Source organism: Silurus aristotelis (assembly GCF_946808225.1).
Source record: "Silurus aristotelis genome assembly, chromosome: 10".
Classification (NCBI taxonomy): Eukaryota; Metazoa; Chordata; class Actinopteri; order Siluriformes; family Siluridae; genus Silurus; species Silurus aristotelis.
This window is the reverse complement of record NC_139583.1, coordinates 3,251,254-3,267,682: the sequence shown is the minus strand read 5'-3', so window position 1 is coordinate 3,267,682 and position 16,429 is coordinate 3,251,254. Positions and strand designations below refer to the sequence as shown.

General features: G+C 37.3%; 1 protein-coding gene across 2 annotated transcripts in view; it reads right to left on the bottom strand.

The window, feature by feature from the left end:
• The window catches only part of plch1 (phospholipase C, eta 1), a gene marked incomplete at its 5' end in the record, with an annotated part of 59,771 nt that overhangs the window by 36,408 nt on the left and 6,934 nt on the right, over nt 1-16,429 (bottom strand). The window contains 4 exons of one of the 2 annotated variants that reach the window (XM_083552193.1): nt 85-255; nt 2,162-2,290; nt 6,531-6,775; nt 9,369-9,515. In XM_083552193.1, the coding sequence (XP_083408319.1) occupies nt 85-255; nt 2,162-2,290; nt 6,531-6,775; nt 9,369-9,515 (692 nt within the window). Of the gene's footprint in view, nt 1-84; nt 256-2,161; nt 2,307-6,530; nt 6,776-9,368; nt 9,516-16,429 lie in introns of those variants that run through there. The other variant, XM_083552192.1, reaches the window with a different exon arrangement.

Below are 16,429 nucleotides of genomic sequence, written 5' to 3'. Positions count from 1 at the left end.
TTCTAATGATATTTAATGTATTAATCTGTGTAACGGACTTTTCACACCTAATTCTCAAGAACTAATCCATCGTTAACCTCTGACCTTTTGCTCCACCCGCAGGAAGTTCCCCAGCTCCTCGGCTGTCAGGTGGTCTTTCTTGTCGCTGAAGCACATTAGCAGCAGGAAAAGGTCTCGTCTTAAAGACATCATCTTATAGAACACGCTGAACTCCTCGAATGTTAACGTTCCCTGCTGGTCGTCTGTATCTGCTTCCTGTAACGTCGGACACAACACAGAATAGAAATTACATTTTCTTTATTTGTTTCATTAAATCTCTTCATATTGAGTCCAATACTGTGGTTAAGTTTAAAATTATTTACATTTACTTCGTAAATGGATCTCATTTAGACAATTGAGGGTTAAGGGCCTTACTCAAGGGCCCAGCTGGGACTTAAACTCACAACCTTCTTATCAGAGGCCCACTATCTTTACCCTCTAAACTAACATTTCCCCATATCCCTTTTTCCCCAAACGTATCAATGAACAAATGAGCTTACATGCTGTAACACTAAAAGATTGATGGTTTTCTAAACTCCTCTCGAGTCCTGCTGTGATGTTTTCTTAAAATGGCCCTTTTCCCCCAGGCATTTCTTTTTTTAAACTTACAAGCAGGATCATTCCATCACCCTTAACTACTATATATATATATATATATACATATTATCGCCCGCATTTGTTAGTAAGTAATAAACTTTCTTTCGGCTTCTCCCATTAGGGGTCACCACAGCGGATCATCCGTATTCATTTGTTAGTAAGTAACAAATAATTAGTAATAATATAAATAAAGGAAAGGAAAGGAAAGGAAAGGAAAGGAAAGGAAAGGAAAGGAAAGGAAAGGAAAGGAAAGGATAGGAAAGGAAAGGAAAGGATAGGATAGGAAAGGAAAGGAAAGGAAACGATAGGGGAAAAAAAGGAAAAGGAAAAGAAAAAGGAAAAGGAAAGGAAAGGAAAGAAAATTGAAGGAAAGAAAGGAAAGAAAATGAAAAAAGGAAATTTAATTAAACGAAAGAGAATAAAGGGAAAGGAAAGGAAAGGAAAGGAAAGGAAAGGAAAGGAAAGGAAAGGAAAGGAAAGGAAAGGAAAGGAAAGGAAGGCTATCAAATGAAAGTAAATAAAAGAAGAAAAGAAAATGAAAGAAAAGAAATCAAAAGAAAAGAAAAAAAAGAAAAGAAAAGAAAGGGGTGTGGTCTCTGACATTAAAGGGGTGTGGTCTCTGACCTTTGCCAAAAACATTAAAAACCCAAGCACTTTCTGCTATCTGGCTTTAGATTAAGCTGATATAAGACCTTTGTGAGCCAAGCGTGTTCTTGAGACGGACCACAGGTCAAGCCTGGCTGACAACCGAACATCGTGCCACTAACAGGACAAAAGGATTGTGTTTGAAATCTATATAAATCTCCACTTACCTTGATCCCTTATATCCCATCTCATCTTCTCTGCCTTTTACAAAAGTCTTCTTTTTGTTCATCATTTTTTTTTTTTTACCTTTTTCTCTCTCTATTCCCACCCTTCATCCATTATTCTATACTTTTTATTGAGTAAGAAAAACAAATCCAATGATCTGATTTAGGGCTCAATGACAGAACTGATGCATTGTTTCCAGTGAGTCATAAATTACCACCAAACACAAAAGAAGATTTATTTCAAACTGGAATAATGAGGAAGCCCGAGAGAAAATGTGCGATTCTGTCATAGTTGTGATGGAAGTCACGCCGTAGAAATCTTGCCCACACATCACTGTTATAGAAAATGAACCCGCTAGTTCTGACAAATCAATACTAATAATGAGACCCCACTATTTGAGCAACGGATCGAAAGTGATTTCGACAGAAACAAAACGATATCAGTGCACGTGTGCCTCTATGTAATCCGTCACCTGGTGCATTATTCCATTACACATCTGTAAACACATCTAGAGCCTGCATGACGATATGATCATTTTTCTACACTTCTATAATTGTGATTGAAGAAAATGGATATACCAAGTGTGTCTCACTTTGTAAAAAAAAAAAAAATAAAAAAAAAAAAATATATATATATATATATATATATATCCAAAATAAATAATTAAAGGCAACAGTATTTCTTTCTCAATCACATTTAGTTGACGTTTAATTACCTGAAACATCTGCTTGACTTTGCGACGAGGCAGGTTGACGTTCATCTTGTGGAGCAGCTGATAGATCTCGTCAATGTTCAGGTACCCATCTCCATTCTTGTCGGCCTCCTCGAACGTCTGCTTCATCCACTTTCGCTCCAGGTTAAGGAACGGAATCATTTTCAATCCTAATGGATTCTGGATTCAAGATCCAAGATCCTGCACAAATCCCTGATGTACTCAACTTCACTAAACAGCACTGGGATGAACTGGAAATGGAACGTCCTCAACTTCTCCAACATCAGTATCTGATCTCACTAATGCTCTCGTAGCTGAAAGGAACACAACCCCCCACAGTCCTGCCCCAAAATCTAGTGAAAAGTGGAAGAACAACTAAGAGAGGACCAATTTTGTGTTAATGCTTTGGATTGGGTGTAACATTTTAACCACCTGCCTAATATTGTGTTGGTCCACTCTTTTGCTGCTTAAAACAATTGTAACCCATAGAGCATCAACAGCAGGAACTTCTTCTGCAGTTTGAACTACAGGAGCTCGTCTGTTGGATCAGACCACACGGTCAAGCCTTCGCTCCTCACTGCATCAATGAGCCTGTCACCGGTTCACCACTGTTCCGTCCTTAGGCACTTTTGATAAATACTGACCACTGCAGACCAGGAACATCCCACAACAGTTTTGGGGATGCTCTGACCCAGACGTCTAGACATCACAATTTGTCAAACTCGACAAATCCTAACGCTCGCCCATTTTTCCTGCTTCTAACATCAACTTTGAGGACAAAATGTTCACTCGCTGCCTAATAAATAAATCCACCCACTAACAGGTGCCATGATGAAGAGATCATCAGTGTTCTTCTCTCCACCGCTCAGAATGTTCTAAAGTAATAATGTTACGCCTGGTTGGTGTATATATTACATTTCAGTAGCATACCATCATATATATGTTAAATTTGAAGGGGACCAAGCACCAACGAGACCATAGATTATAAAAAGATTGCCACTGCTTTGCTGCAAACATGATTGTGAACAAGAAAATGTGACCTGCTGCCTTTTCAAATTAGCACGTATGTGATGGATTGTACATGGCAAGTGTGCAAATTCTGTCACGAACCCAGTTAGCTTCGGTATATGATGAGCTCATCCCCTTACCCACTTTATTCTCCATTACATTATAATGGATCCAGGATGGTCTTGGCACTGCCTGACCCTGAGTGCTGTCTAAATAAATTATAGAGATCAGACAGAAAGAGAGAGAAAGAGAAAGAAAGAGAAAGAGAAGAGAGAGAGAGAGAGAGAGAGAGAGAGAGAGAGAGAGAGAGAGAGAGAGAGAGAGAGAGAGAGAGAGGTATGATTGAAAGAGAGTATATATCAAAAAAGACCGCCCTCACAATACCAGCATATATCCAGTTCTTCCCTAATGCATCATCCCAACTGCTGAAGGGTGTTTTAATGTTTCATTGCTCTTACATGCAGCTCAAGCTCTGGATTATGAACCTCCCTGTCCTGGTTTTACACAGTACAGCTTGCAAAATCCTTCCCTTTCATTCATCTTTACTTAATTTGGTCACAAGTTATTTTGGTGTGAAAGACAGCCAAGAGGAAATGGCGTGGGTGTGTACGTGACGAAAAAACTGAAAGATTGTCATTTGAGGTGACGAGAAAGGCTGTGAAAATAAACGCTTCAATTCTGAGAGCAGGATTGCAGCATTTGAAAAAAGTACGGCAAAGGATTGTGAGGAATCTATGCTGAGAAATACAACAGAAAATATGTTTAGGCTAAACGTGTTTGTATTGGAGGTCTAAATCAAGTTTTATAAATTCGGCTACCAAAGGGATTTGTATACTACTGTATGGTAACAATAGACCCTTGCAACCATAAGCATCTGGAATGACATCTTGGTGTAATGCTAATGCTAAGGTACACTATATTGCCGAATGTTTGCAGACACCTGGTCATAAGTAAAATCGCTTTCCACATTTATTCCCAAATTGCTTTACTCTTCTGGGAAGATTTTCCACTTATTTTCTGGAGATTTATGCTCCAAATTAGTAAACTGAGCTACTGATGTCTGATGAGGTGAGGGGGCCTGGGGTGCAGTCAGCATTGTTCAAAAGAACGCAAAATTGTATTATATCACATCTGAAGGCGTCCTCATGTGGAAGGTCAGATATCCTAATAATTTTGTCCACAAAGAAAACTTCTCAAAGCACTATAAAACACTAGTATGTGAAATAGTTTCCAGTGAAAATGTGATATAATTTCCTTTAACAACCTTAGCTGGCTAGCCTACTGCTTAGCATAGCTTGTGTTGATCAGGAGGTGCTAATCATTGCAAAGGGGTGAAGTGGATAGAAGAATCTGTCTTTGGAAGTCCCCAAGCTGGAAGACAGCTACATTCAGGATATTTCACAAATAAATAAAATACTGAATCATATATAGTAGCAGTGTTCAGTTTGTTCCTCAGTAAAGGAGAATGTAAATATTTTGTCTTTGGTCTGTTTTCGTCTCGTGTGTTTGTCTGCTTGTGGGTTTTTTCTGTATACAAACCAATGCAGTATATTTTCTCTTTCTTCTCGGCTGTGTGTGTGTGTGTGTGTGTGTGTGTGTGTGTGTGTGTGTGTGTGTGTGTGTGTGTGTGTCAGTTATTCTTTTTCCTCCCTTTCAAAAAAAAAAAAGCTTCTAGCACCATGTCACACTCTATTAGCCATCAAACAGGAGTCAAGCCAGGACCTGCGCTCTTTGGCTTGAAAACAGTGCAGGAAGGCTTCATTCGTGCTTGTGAGGAAGCAGATATCGCTGATTCTTTCAGCAGTTTTGTCAGCTGTGTCATTAGCCATATGGTGTGTGGATGGTATTGCACACGTGTTCAGTTCGTAAGTCACAAAAAAGGAGACGTTTCTCAGACTCTGTCATAGAAGACACAAACTGGACTGCTTAAAAAAGACCAGGTCGCTCTGACAGGTTTTTCGGTCTCTCGCGCTCCGACGTTACACTTCACTGACAATACAACGGAGAAGTGGTAGCGTTCTCCTGGTGATAGCTTGACATTTTTTCTACTATTTATATAGTTCATAAAACTACGTGAAATATTTTCCCTTTTGCATGTGTCTCAAACGCCAGTAAGGTTCTAGCATGTCAAAATCTGGATACATCAAAAAGTGTGTCTAATAACAAAATAGGATCAGGTTCTTAATGTTTTATAGCATGATAGAGCTTGCTTAACTTGTCTAAAGGTAGCTATTTTGACATGGGATTTAATTGAATGTAGCTTAACATTTAGCCAGCTAACAACTTTCTCTGGCTAACTTATGGTAGTTAGTGTTGGTCAGGAAGGGCCAATAAACACAGGTAGTCCCTGAGACAGGGTTTGACTGACGATACAACAAATTAGTACAAATATTTTAAGTTTCACGCAGCAGGTAAATGTAGCAGGGTGTATGCATCTCGCCCTTGTGAGAGTGCCTTACTCTCGCCAGCGGTCGACAGATTTCAGTTGTCTTGGTGTTAGAGCTCATATTCTTTTCTGTGTTTTTGTTTTTTAAAGCCCATTGTCATCCGACAATGAAAAAGAGAGCACTGATTAGTCTTATCAGCTACAGGTGTGCTTCGTACCCTTCCCTTTGCGAACCGGGGCTCGTCCACGCACCTCTACATGTATAGTTTATACATTAGAGTACTAAATTCTTTTGGTAACGTATGTTCTGTAATTTATTATATTTTCAACAAATTTTAGTTTACTGATCACCTGTATTAGGCCATGTCTCAATTAACGATATTTTAAAGCTACGATTTGGTCATCGTAACGCATCTCCATCGTAAGTCGGGGACTCCCTGTAGATCACTTTACTCCTTCCAGATGGGAATTCGCAATTTTTACATATCCCAGCTTGTCTGGAAAGCTGCAGTCAGACATGGCACAACACCCCTGGAGCTGATAAGGGGGATAAGTGTTGTGTTCAAGAGCCCAGTTTGATAGTGCTGGGGTTTGAACACGCACCCTTATGGTCAGAAACCCAGAGTCTTGACCACTAAACCATTATTGCTCTGATTCCGATTGTAAGAGTGGAAACAAGTGTAGTTTTCTTTTCTCTTCATCAAGTAAGTATATGCAAAATAAAGGTCATAATTAAATACTCACTTGGTGAAAAACATATATAAAGTGTCTATAAACTAAATAAATCCAAATAATGTTTCAAGTGAAGCAGAATACAATCCAAGCACACAGTAATTTAAGTTTCCATTAAGGCTTACGTTACCTCACAAACTTATAGTCATAAATGCATTTTAACTAAATAAATATCACCTCTCTTAGCAATCAGTGAAGTTCTTTGCTTTTCCCACTCATCCCCCCACCCTGCCCATATAAAGGATATTGGTCGTGTGTTCGTTGTCTTTTGGCCAATGAGTCCTCATCACTAATGCCTGCCATCAGGTACCTGAGTCCCGTCACCCAAGTCCTTGCTTCCTCACCATTGGATGTCACCAGGTCTAGAGAATCCATGTGGTTGCCATGGTAAATGGTAAAACAGCATCCGGGGTCTAAGTTTCCGTCAGCATGCCGATGAAAGACATCACTCTGTCGACCTTCGGTAACCTTGTAGAGTGAATCAATGGTGACTGAGAACAAAAACACAGACGTCATTTTCAAAAGCAATCTAAATTAAAATTGACTTACAAACCGAAAGGCAAACAGTAACTGTAGTAAGATTAAATCGGGCGAGCGATTTAAACAATTTTTGAACAAAGGCCGAAGGCGATGCAGAATAGTGTTTTCTATAATGAACATATTAGATAATTGAGGGTAAACAAATATTTAACCACAAACTGGCAAACTGGCATCGTATATTCTCTTGATCAATTTTCTCACTTTTGCTGAACGCAAAATCGGTGTGTAACGAATCTTTGCATTTCTGTCTCGCACTCACTGTCGCGGTCACCCTGTCTCTCTTTTATACACCTCCGGGAGAGCATCTCCATCCAAATCTTCATTATCACAGCCGTAGCAGAAATTCTTCATAAACAGGATCCGAAATATTACACAGTAGCTAATGGAAAATCTGTTCTTTATCCATAACATGATCGCAAACGTATCGGCATACATCATCGGCAGAGCGAGAGAGCGTTCTTTCATATCAGAGCTGTCAAAAGCAACCTCCTTCAACAGGCAACGAGCTGGACACAATCTGCTCCTGTTTCTTTTTTTCCTTCTTCTTTTTTAATTATGTAAATGGAGAGAAACAAAGAGGCTTATCTTGCACAGACAGACTTTTCAAAGTGATAGCAGACAGAAATGTGAACTAGAATTACAAAAATGAAGTACGAATTGAGGGAGACGGAGAGAGAAATAACAATTGACAGTGGCTATTTGTCATTGTATTTGGGCTTTGATGCCTCTAATGTGTGCTGACAATCAAATCAGAGGACCTCGCTGGCTGAGGGTGGAGAGGAGAGATAATTATTTACCCCATGAGCCACCTACTCTGCACAATGAACAAAGCACTTACATGGGATAATCCCTGACCCATTCAGACCTGCTTAACTTACTAAAAAGAGAGTTAAAAAAAAAAAGATGCTTACACCTGAGCAGTACATTAGATGTCCAGCTTAAGACTGGCATATGGCATACAACAGAACGACTCCTGTATTGGATTGGAGAGTATGTGCTTGCATAATCCAAGGCCTCTGAATGGGTATCCAAACACCAAAATTATGAAGCATGAAATATAATGTCATAAATCATATTATTTCTGGGGTTCAAACACCATAAATGCAGTAAACATATCGTTTTATGTGTTTTCATTTTTGGAGTCCAAACACCAAAAAAAGCAATGGCCATATTATCAAATATAGGTTATTTTTAGGGGTCCAAGCACCAAAAATGCAGGAGCCATATCATCATACATATATTACATTTAGAAGTCCACGCATCAAAGATACAATGGCCATACTGTATCGTCACATATAGTTTATTTTGGTGGAGTCCAAGCACCAAAGACAAAATGGGCAAATTAACTGTCTAAAAACCAAAGGTACAGTAGCCATATTATTATTTAAATGTAAATTTTTTGGGTCCAAGCACCAAAGATGCAGTAGCTATATCATTATGCATGCGTATTTTAAATGTAGGGGTTTAAGCACCAAAGATACGGTAGCTATATCATTATGCATAGGTTCATTTTAGGGGTCCAAGCACCACATATACAGTAGCAGTATCATCATACATATATTAAATTAGATGCAATAGATAATCTCAGAAAAATCTATTGAATCATAAAGAAAAATTATAGATTTCACCACACACAAACACACACACACACACACACACACACACACACACACACATACATACATACATATATATATATATATATATATATATATATATATATATATATATATATATATATATATATATGTATATATATATATATATATATATATATATATATATATATATATATATATATATATATATATATATATATATATATATATTAGGGCTGTCAATCGATTAAAATATATATTCGTGATTAATCGCATGATTGTCATGAGTTAAACACGTTATTATCTGCACTAAATGTACCTTAAATTAATACTTTTCAAGTTTTTGGAATTTTAATCAACATGCTCATGGAGAAATGTTGATGCTTTATGCAAATATATGTTTATTATTAAAGAAACCATATTCAACACAATGCATGAAAACAAAATATTCTTGTAAATAGGTTAAAATAATTATGGTGTTTTAAATATTAAAATCATCAGGACATCAAAAAGAACTTTTGCTTTGTTTCCATGCCAACGGGTTTAATTGGCGTATGTGCGCACCATGGCGGATTTTGGTGCTCGATTTCAGACTTCGCACATCAGTAAAACAAACATTTTTGGCTGGAGAGTTGTTTATATCTGAGTAAAGAAAGGAATAAATGTGCGTTGCGTTGAAGGTTTTAATTTCACCTCTGTTATATTTATTTATATATATTTTGTACGAAAATTGTCAAACAGAAATGCGTGCTGCATTAGTCGCACATTAATTGAAGTTATTGCAGTTAAAACGAATTTCAGTTAACAATGAATTTTGACACCCCTAAATATATATATATATACTGTATATGTATATATAAAAATCATTTATAAATAAACAATTCTCTTTAGATGTGCATGTTTTTTGGACTTTTGTGTGGTAATGTGTGTATATATTTGTGCTTACTCTTAGCTTTCTCACTCTTGCGGGAAGGCCTCCAGCGGATACAGGAGCGATGCTCGTCCAGGTAGAAGAGGCGAACCAGGCCTTTAGAGCCATTCTTCAGTTTCACCATCTGAGTGCCTGACTGCATCACACTCATGCATCGCTCAACTGTGAAGACACACACATAACAGTGAGTTGATAGCAAGTAACGACCAAATTTAAAATAGATGCAACCATTTTTACCCCTATTAAAAAGAAACACCAAAATATCTGACCGCAGGAAATTTAAGGTTTAAACACAGGTTGTTTTTTTTTATATAGTCAACAGATCGACAGGCGTCTTCACGATCCTGATATGAATAAGTAGTAATTGGCCACAATCTGCCGCTGCACGAAGAGTGAGAACAGTGTGTCATGTACAGGGTGGAGGTAATTATGGATGGGACGGTGGAACGAACACAAAGCTGACAGTATAACACACCAGATTCCAGAAATGGAAAGACGAGCACAGATATCCAGGGAGACCTCCACTGATGCAATGCTGCAGAATTCGCCTGCAACCATAACAGTGCGTAATGAGGCATCTAGCGGGAGCCGAACTCAAATTTAGACTGGTAGCTCTTCCAGCTTCAAAAAGTAAATAAACTCTGCTTCTCTGTGAAGATAGATTGTAGAGGGCAGCAGATGCAGGACGAGAGAGATAGAAATTTAGAAAGAAAGTACCGAGTGAGTAATGCTTGTCTATGCTGTTTCTCAGACCGACTTCGCTCACAGCATGGTTGCTCTAAAGTCTTGTACTCAGAAGAACAACAGCACTGATATAAAAGACAAGCTGACTGTGTACGTCTACCCAGAATTCCAGAGATGTGTGAGTAAGAGATAAAGCAGAGAAAGTAAGCAAATTCCCCCATAAATTAAGTAAGGATGCCAAACAAGCAGGTAGCATTGCTGCTTCACAGCTTCCGAGTTCCAGGCTCTGTTTCACAGTGTCTTTACCATGTGTAATTATTAATAATATTAATTATTAATGTGTAATTGTAGTAATAATAATAATAATAATAATAATAAGATGCTGCTTTCGGTATTCAAATGAAATCTTTTGTATCACGTTGAACAATAATACGGCAAATCTGCAAAGACAAGAGTTTTAGCTGACTAAGGCATAACATTTTGACCACCTGCCTAATATTGTGTTGGTCCCCTTTTTGCTGTCAAAACAGTTCTGACCCATCAAACATTAACAACTTCTTCAGCAATTTGAGCTACAGGAGCTCAGCTGCTGGATCGAACCACACGCATTAATGAGTCTCGGCCGCCTATGACCCTGTCGCTGGTTCACCACTGTTTCTTCCTTGGGCACCTTTGATAGATTCTGACCACTGCAGACCAGGAACATCCTACAAGAGCTGCAGTTTTGGAGATGCTCTCACCCGATCGTCTAGACGTCACAATTTGTCAAACTCGCTCAAATCCTTATGCCCATTTTTCCTGCTTCTAACATCAACTTTGAGGACAAAATGTTCACTTGCTGCCTAATAAATAAATCCACCCACTTACAGGAGCCATGATGCAGAGATCATCAGTGTTCTTTACTTTACCGCTCAGAATGTTATTAAGTCATAACGCCTGATCAGTGTATATATTTAATTTAAAAAAATGTTTTACAGAGCTAATGGTTTCTTAAATCTGCCATCTTGTGAACCAGTATTGATCTTGTTTCATTAATAGAGGCTTTAAAGTACTTTTGTACGTTGCTCTGAATAAGGACTTTTGCTGAATGTCAGAAATGTGAATGGAAATAATCAAATCATAGTTAGATGACTACAAATTATTGATTATTTTAGATTCTCTCTTAGCATCACTCCGGAATTTGGTGCTGGATCTTGCCTCATACTGCGTCTTTCACGGCAAAATTTATGATCCGATTGAATGTCAGATGAGTTGCCATGCAGAGATGTAAAGAGTACCTGAAAATCATACATGAGAAAAAAAAAAGATCCCTTTCTGCAAAACATTACAAGGTTAAAAGTCACCAATTTTAGTATTATTTAGGTAAAAGTCTTCGTGTATCTGATTTGAACAGTACTTGAGTATTTGAATCATATTGTACGATCACTAGTCCTCAACACCAAGACACACGTTAGTGAAAGTGAAAACTAGAAAATAGCCCAAAAATGCTTAAGTCTACTAACGCAGTACATTTACTCATATACTTAACATCGCTGTTGCTATTACTGTTATAGGATTGAGTGATGCCCTTATCCAGAGTGACTTACAACTGAGCATTAGAGGGCTCAAGGACCCAGCAGTGCAAGCTTGGTAGTGCTAGGATTCGAGCTCCTGACCTTCTGATCCAAGGTCCAAAGCGCTACCACCACCACCACCACCACCACACCATAGTGAACATATTATGCTTTAATATTGGGTGTTTTGTTTAGGGTTCATTTTATAAAATGCTCACATTTGCCCAGAGAATGTGTGAAGAGTCATGTTATAAAATATTTTTGTTTCTTTTTTTTTAATCAGGCATCTTTAAAGGTAATACATTAAAACCAGACACGTCTGAATGCCTTGTATTGGGATGTGCATAAACAGGAACATGAGTTGAATTATTGTAAGGAAGCGTTAGAGAGGAATGAAAGGCAATTATCTACACCCAAACACACACACACACACACACACACACACACACACAAACACACACATACACACACACACACACACACACACACACACACACGCAGATATTCTCATATGAATCGTTACAAAAGTGGAATCTCAAAATCTTTTGCTGGAGGCGAGAGGAGATTTGCTCGTCAACACTTAAGAGTCTTTTCCTCCCAGCAGCCCACAGTGGCTGTGAAAACAAGCCTGAAGAAATCCAAAGACTTCAAATACAACAAACACACGCACACACACTTTTTCACTCTCAATCAGGGTATAAAAACAGTCTATATACAGTATAAATAGTCTAGACAGACAGACAGACAGACAGAGAGAGATTGATTGATTGATTGATTGATTGATTGATTGATTGATTGATTGTAATGAACATCTTTGGATGCATGAAATTTCCTCTTCACTTGAACTAGGAGACCCAAACGTGTTCCAGCATGAAAAATGACCCTGTGCACAAGGTCAGCTTCATGTAGATCTGCTTTCCATGGGTTGGAGTGGAAGATCATCTGCTACTGAGATCCAACACTGACTTACATGACTTTCCTAACACTCTTGTGGCAGATTTAGGTTATTATAACAGCAAATGGGTACTCTCTATATATATATATATATATATATATATATATATATATATATATATATATATATATATATATATATATATATATATATATATATATATGTACACACACACACCACACACACACAATTATATATTCCTACAGGCCTAAACTGGTACATCCACTGGAGCTTCAGCAAGCTTTAATGGCAATAGACAGCTACATTGTCACCCAGCCACTCCACATCAGTGTAAACATGCAGGCAAATAAACCAAGTGAAGTGAAAGACACTGAGACACAGGAAAAAACAAATAGTCACAAGCACAAACAGCAAGAGAACAAGTACTAAAGAGATTTATGGCACAGGAGCAAAAACATATTGATGACTTTGTGTGAGAAAGAGAGGAAAATTTTCTACCAGCATATTCTACCAATACGTTCACACCAGATTACTCTCCATATTTTAGCAACAGCTCACAGGGATAGTTTGATACGTATTCATTCATTCCTCTTTAGTAACCATTTTACTCTAAAAATCCCTGTGATTCTGTGCTTTCCTCAAACAGGATTAAATCAAAATCCTGCAATGAATGCAATTAAAAAACACACCTAATGTTAAGGCAGTGTTAATGACATGTCAGTTAATTAAAAAGAGTGGACCAAAGAGAGAAAAATGGACAGGATGAATTAGCATGAGTGTGTGTTAGAAGTATTGTCTTTCACGAGCTTGTCTGTGCCAATCCGATTGTGGATTAAAGCCCAGTTTGTAGAGAACAGCGAGTGAAAGTGGGAGTGTTGTCTTGTTCTATCTCTCTTTTAATAGCATCTGTATGCAACAAACAATAAAAAATATCTAAAAGGGTTGCACTTATTTACTGCCAGGCCTTAATGGGCACTCTTGGGCTCCTCTGAGGAAGGGGAAGATAAAGTTTTATTGTTTCTTTATAATTCCAATGCTAATAAACTACTGCTAAAAGAAGCATCATGACTGTAAGTAAAAAAAATAATCATCTTCATTTAAACAAGTGTAACAATCAAATGTTAAATTAAAATTTATTTACAGATTTCCTTATTCAGAGCAAGTTACAACCAAGCAGTTTAGAGTTCGGGGCCTTGCTCAAGGGTCCCAGCAGTGGCAGCTTGGTGGTGCTGGGTTTCGTACTTGTGACCTTCCAATTTAGAGTCCACTGAGGCAAAAACACACCTCCCTGGAAAGAGGTGCCTGCAAACAGATCCTTTACTTTATAAAAAAATATATTTCTAGAGTAATGAAAATACTCCTCCACATCAATAAGTGGAAGAAAGTAGCACAATAATGACATTGTTAATTTATGACAATATAATTAATAATATGCATGACAGACAGCAATGGATAAATAACTGAAAAAAAGGACCTGAACTGAGAGAAGCTCATGTTTTGAAGCTAAGCTTTGCTGATCTAACTTTGGATGTTTTTTGTTTGAATACTGTCAAAAACTTTTTGAGTACCCCATTCTGCCAAACAGAACTACTTCAACATTGCTCCTATTTTCCACAACATATTTATGGGAGATGAGTTATTTAAGCATGACTGATATAAAAACTAAAACCAGACAGAGAGACTGAGAGCTGTCGAGAAAGAACTTGTGTGTTCCTTTCCTCAATTCCTGCCAGGATATCAGCTTTATGCGCATCTTTGCAGGCTTACATTTCACACTGAGTGAGTATATACAAATTGAGATATTCCATTGTCATTATATATAGTGTGCGAGTCTACAGTGTGTCATTTTGTAAAATGTTTGGGTTTTGGTGTGCTGTAGGATGCCTTTTAATGTAAAAAAAAATAAATTGCCATAGCTCAAAAAAACGTTGGAAAACACTGGCTCCATAAAAGAACATTTCAACTTAATAACCAGCGACAAGGCTTTGGGATACAGATCGGAAGATCATGGGGTTTAAGCCCCAGTATCGCCAAGCTGCCACTCTCACATTGTGTTCCAGGGGTGCTGTATAATGGCTGACTCTGCCCTCTCACCCCAGCTCAGGGATATGTTAAGTAAGAATTTCATTGTTACATTTACATTGATGGCATTTGTTAATTGACTCCCTACACAACTGAGTAGTGGAGGGTTAAAGGCTTTGATCAATGGCAAAGCCATTTGTGGACTTATGACCTTCCTATGTCACAAGTAAAAATAACACCTAAGCACCATTGATTTCAATAATACATTATTTAGCAGAGTTTCAGTGGGTCCAAAGTTTTAAGTAGCATTTTATTTGAATTGTTTAACTCGAATAAAACACATGCAGTCACCATCCACAAGCTTGTACCAATGTACTTTAGCAGAATGGTGTAAATCATATTTGAACATTAATAGAAAAAATGCTGAAGATCACCTGCAAACTGTGTTCGTCTGGGCTTTTTCCTGGCACAAGCCTCCAAGACCATGAAGATAAACATTTTAATTATTCATGTGTGAATGTACGTTATCTGATTGCGATAATTCTTGTGCCAGTCCCTTTGTTAACATAGTTGTTTATTAAAACCTTTCTGAATATTTGTGTCTCTTCCGAGAATGGTGTTATATCTGTGTAGTCCCAATATTATGCATACATATGCTTGTGGAACCTAACCTAAGGAGTATTTATGGAGTTGCTTGTTGTTGTTTTTTTATGTTATTAATGCCAAAATGCCACTGGCTTTAAACACTGCCACTTGTGCACAATGACCATTGGCCAGTGAAGCTTTTAAAAGTCACTGCATTTGTTTCTGTGATCTTACAGACTGTTTAAAGAGACAGTGAAATGGGTGTATCTAAACACTTGACCCACTGGAACTGGCATTCGCCAAATTAAAGTTATAATGAATTATAGCTAAATTAAATCAGTCAGTTAAATCAATTCTTATAAAATTAATTCTGAATAAAATGAAGTAAATGCACTAAAAGAAAAGAAAATGTATGGTAACATAAGATGTTTGGTGCTGTAAAAAACTGGCATTAAATATATTTAGCCTAGATATATGTAAACTTTTGGCTTTAACCAAACTCTTTACTGTTATTTTTATGCTCTCACTTCCCCAGAAAGTTAGGGAAATAAGCTAATTTTTAAATAATCACACTATCCAAAACTAAGTGCACAAATGTTGCACCTACGGCAGATTTTTTATTATTTACAGTAGCTAATAAAACAAGCACAATTGCAAGCACAAATCACTTCCTATGTCATTTATTGAATAATTGCAATTTTCAGCACCATTTTTAAATGCATTCAATGTAATACGTAAAGCCCATATGTATAACTTTTCTAAATAATACTACGATAGGTTTATGAGCCTGATGAACAATAAAATCACAATTTAATAGTGTAATGAGTCAGCCCAGAGTGAGAAATAAAAACATCTTAAAAATAAAATATTGATAGCTAGACATCTTACTGAACAGAATTCCATCTAACTCTGTGGTGAGCCAGCCAGGAGCAATACTGAATACTATACTATACTATACTATACTATACTATACTATACTATACTATACTATACTATACTACATAAGCATACCCTGTATCATAAGCATACCCTGTATCATAAGCATATCCTGTATATACAATTCTCCTATTTTTCCTATATATATATTTATATTTATCTTTATCTTTATATATTTTATATTTTACATAGTTTATTGGTTTTATTTATCTGCCTTCTTTTTCCCTTGTTTTATTTCTTACCCCCACCCTATTCCCTCATGCCGCTCAGTCGTATAAAGCATTTCACTGCATGTCGTACTCTGTATGTATGTGTATGTGTCGAATAAAATTTGATTTGCTTTGATTTGATACTATACTTTACACACACCATTTCGCCTA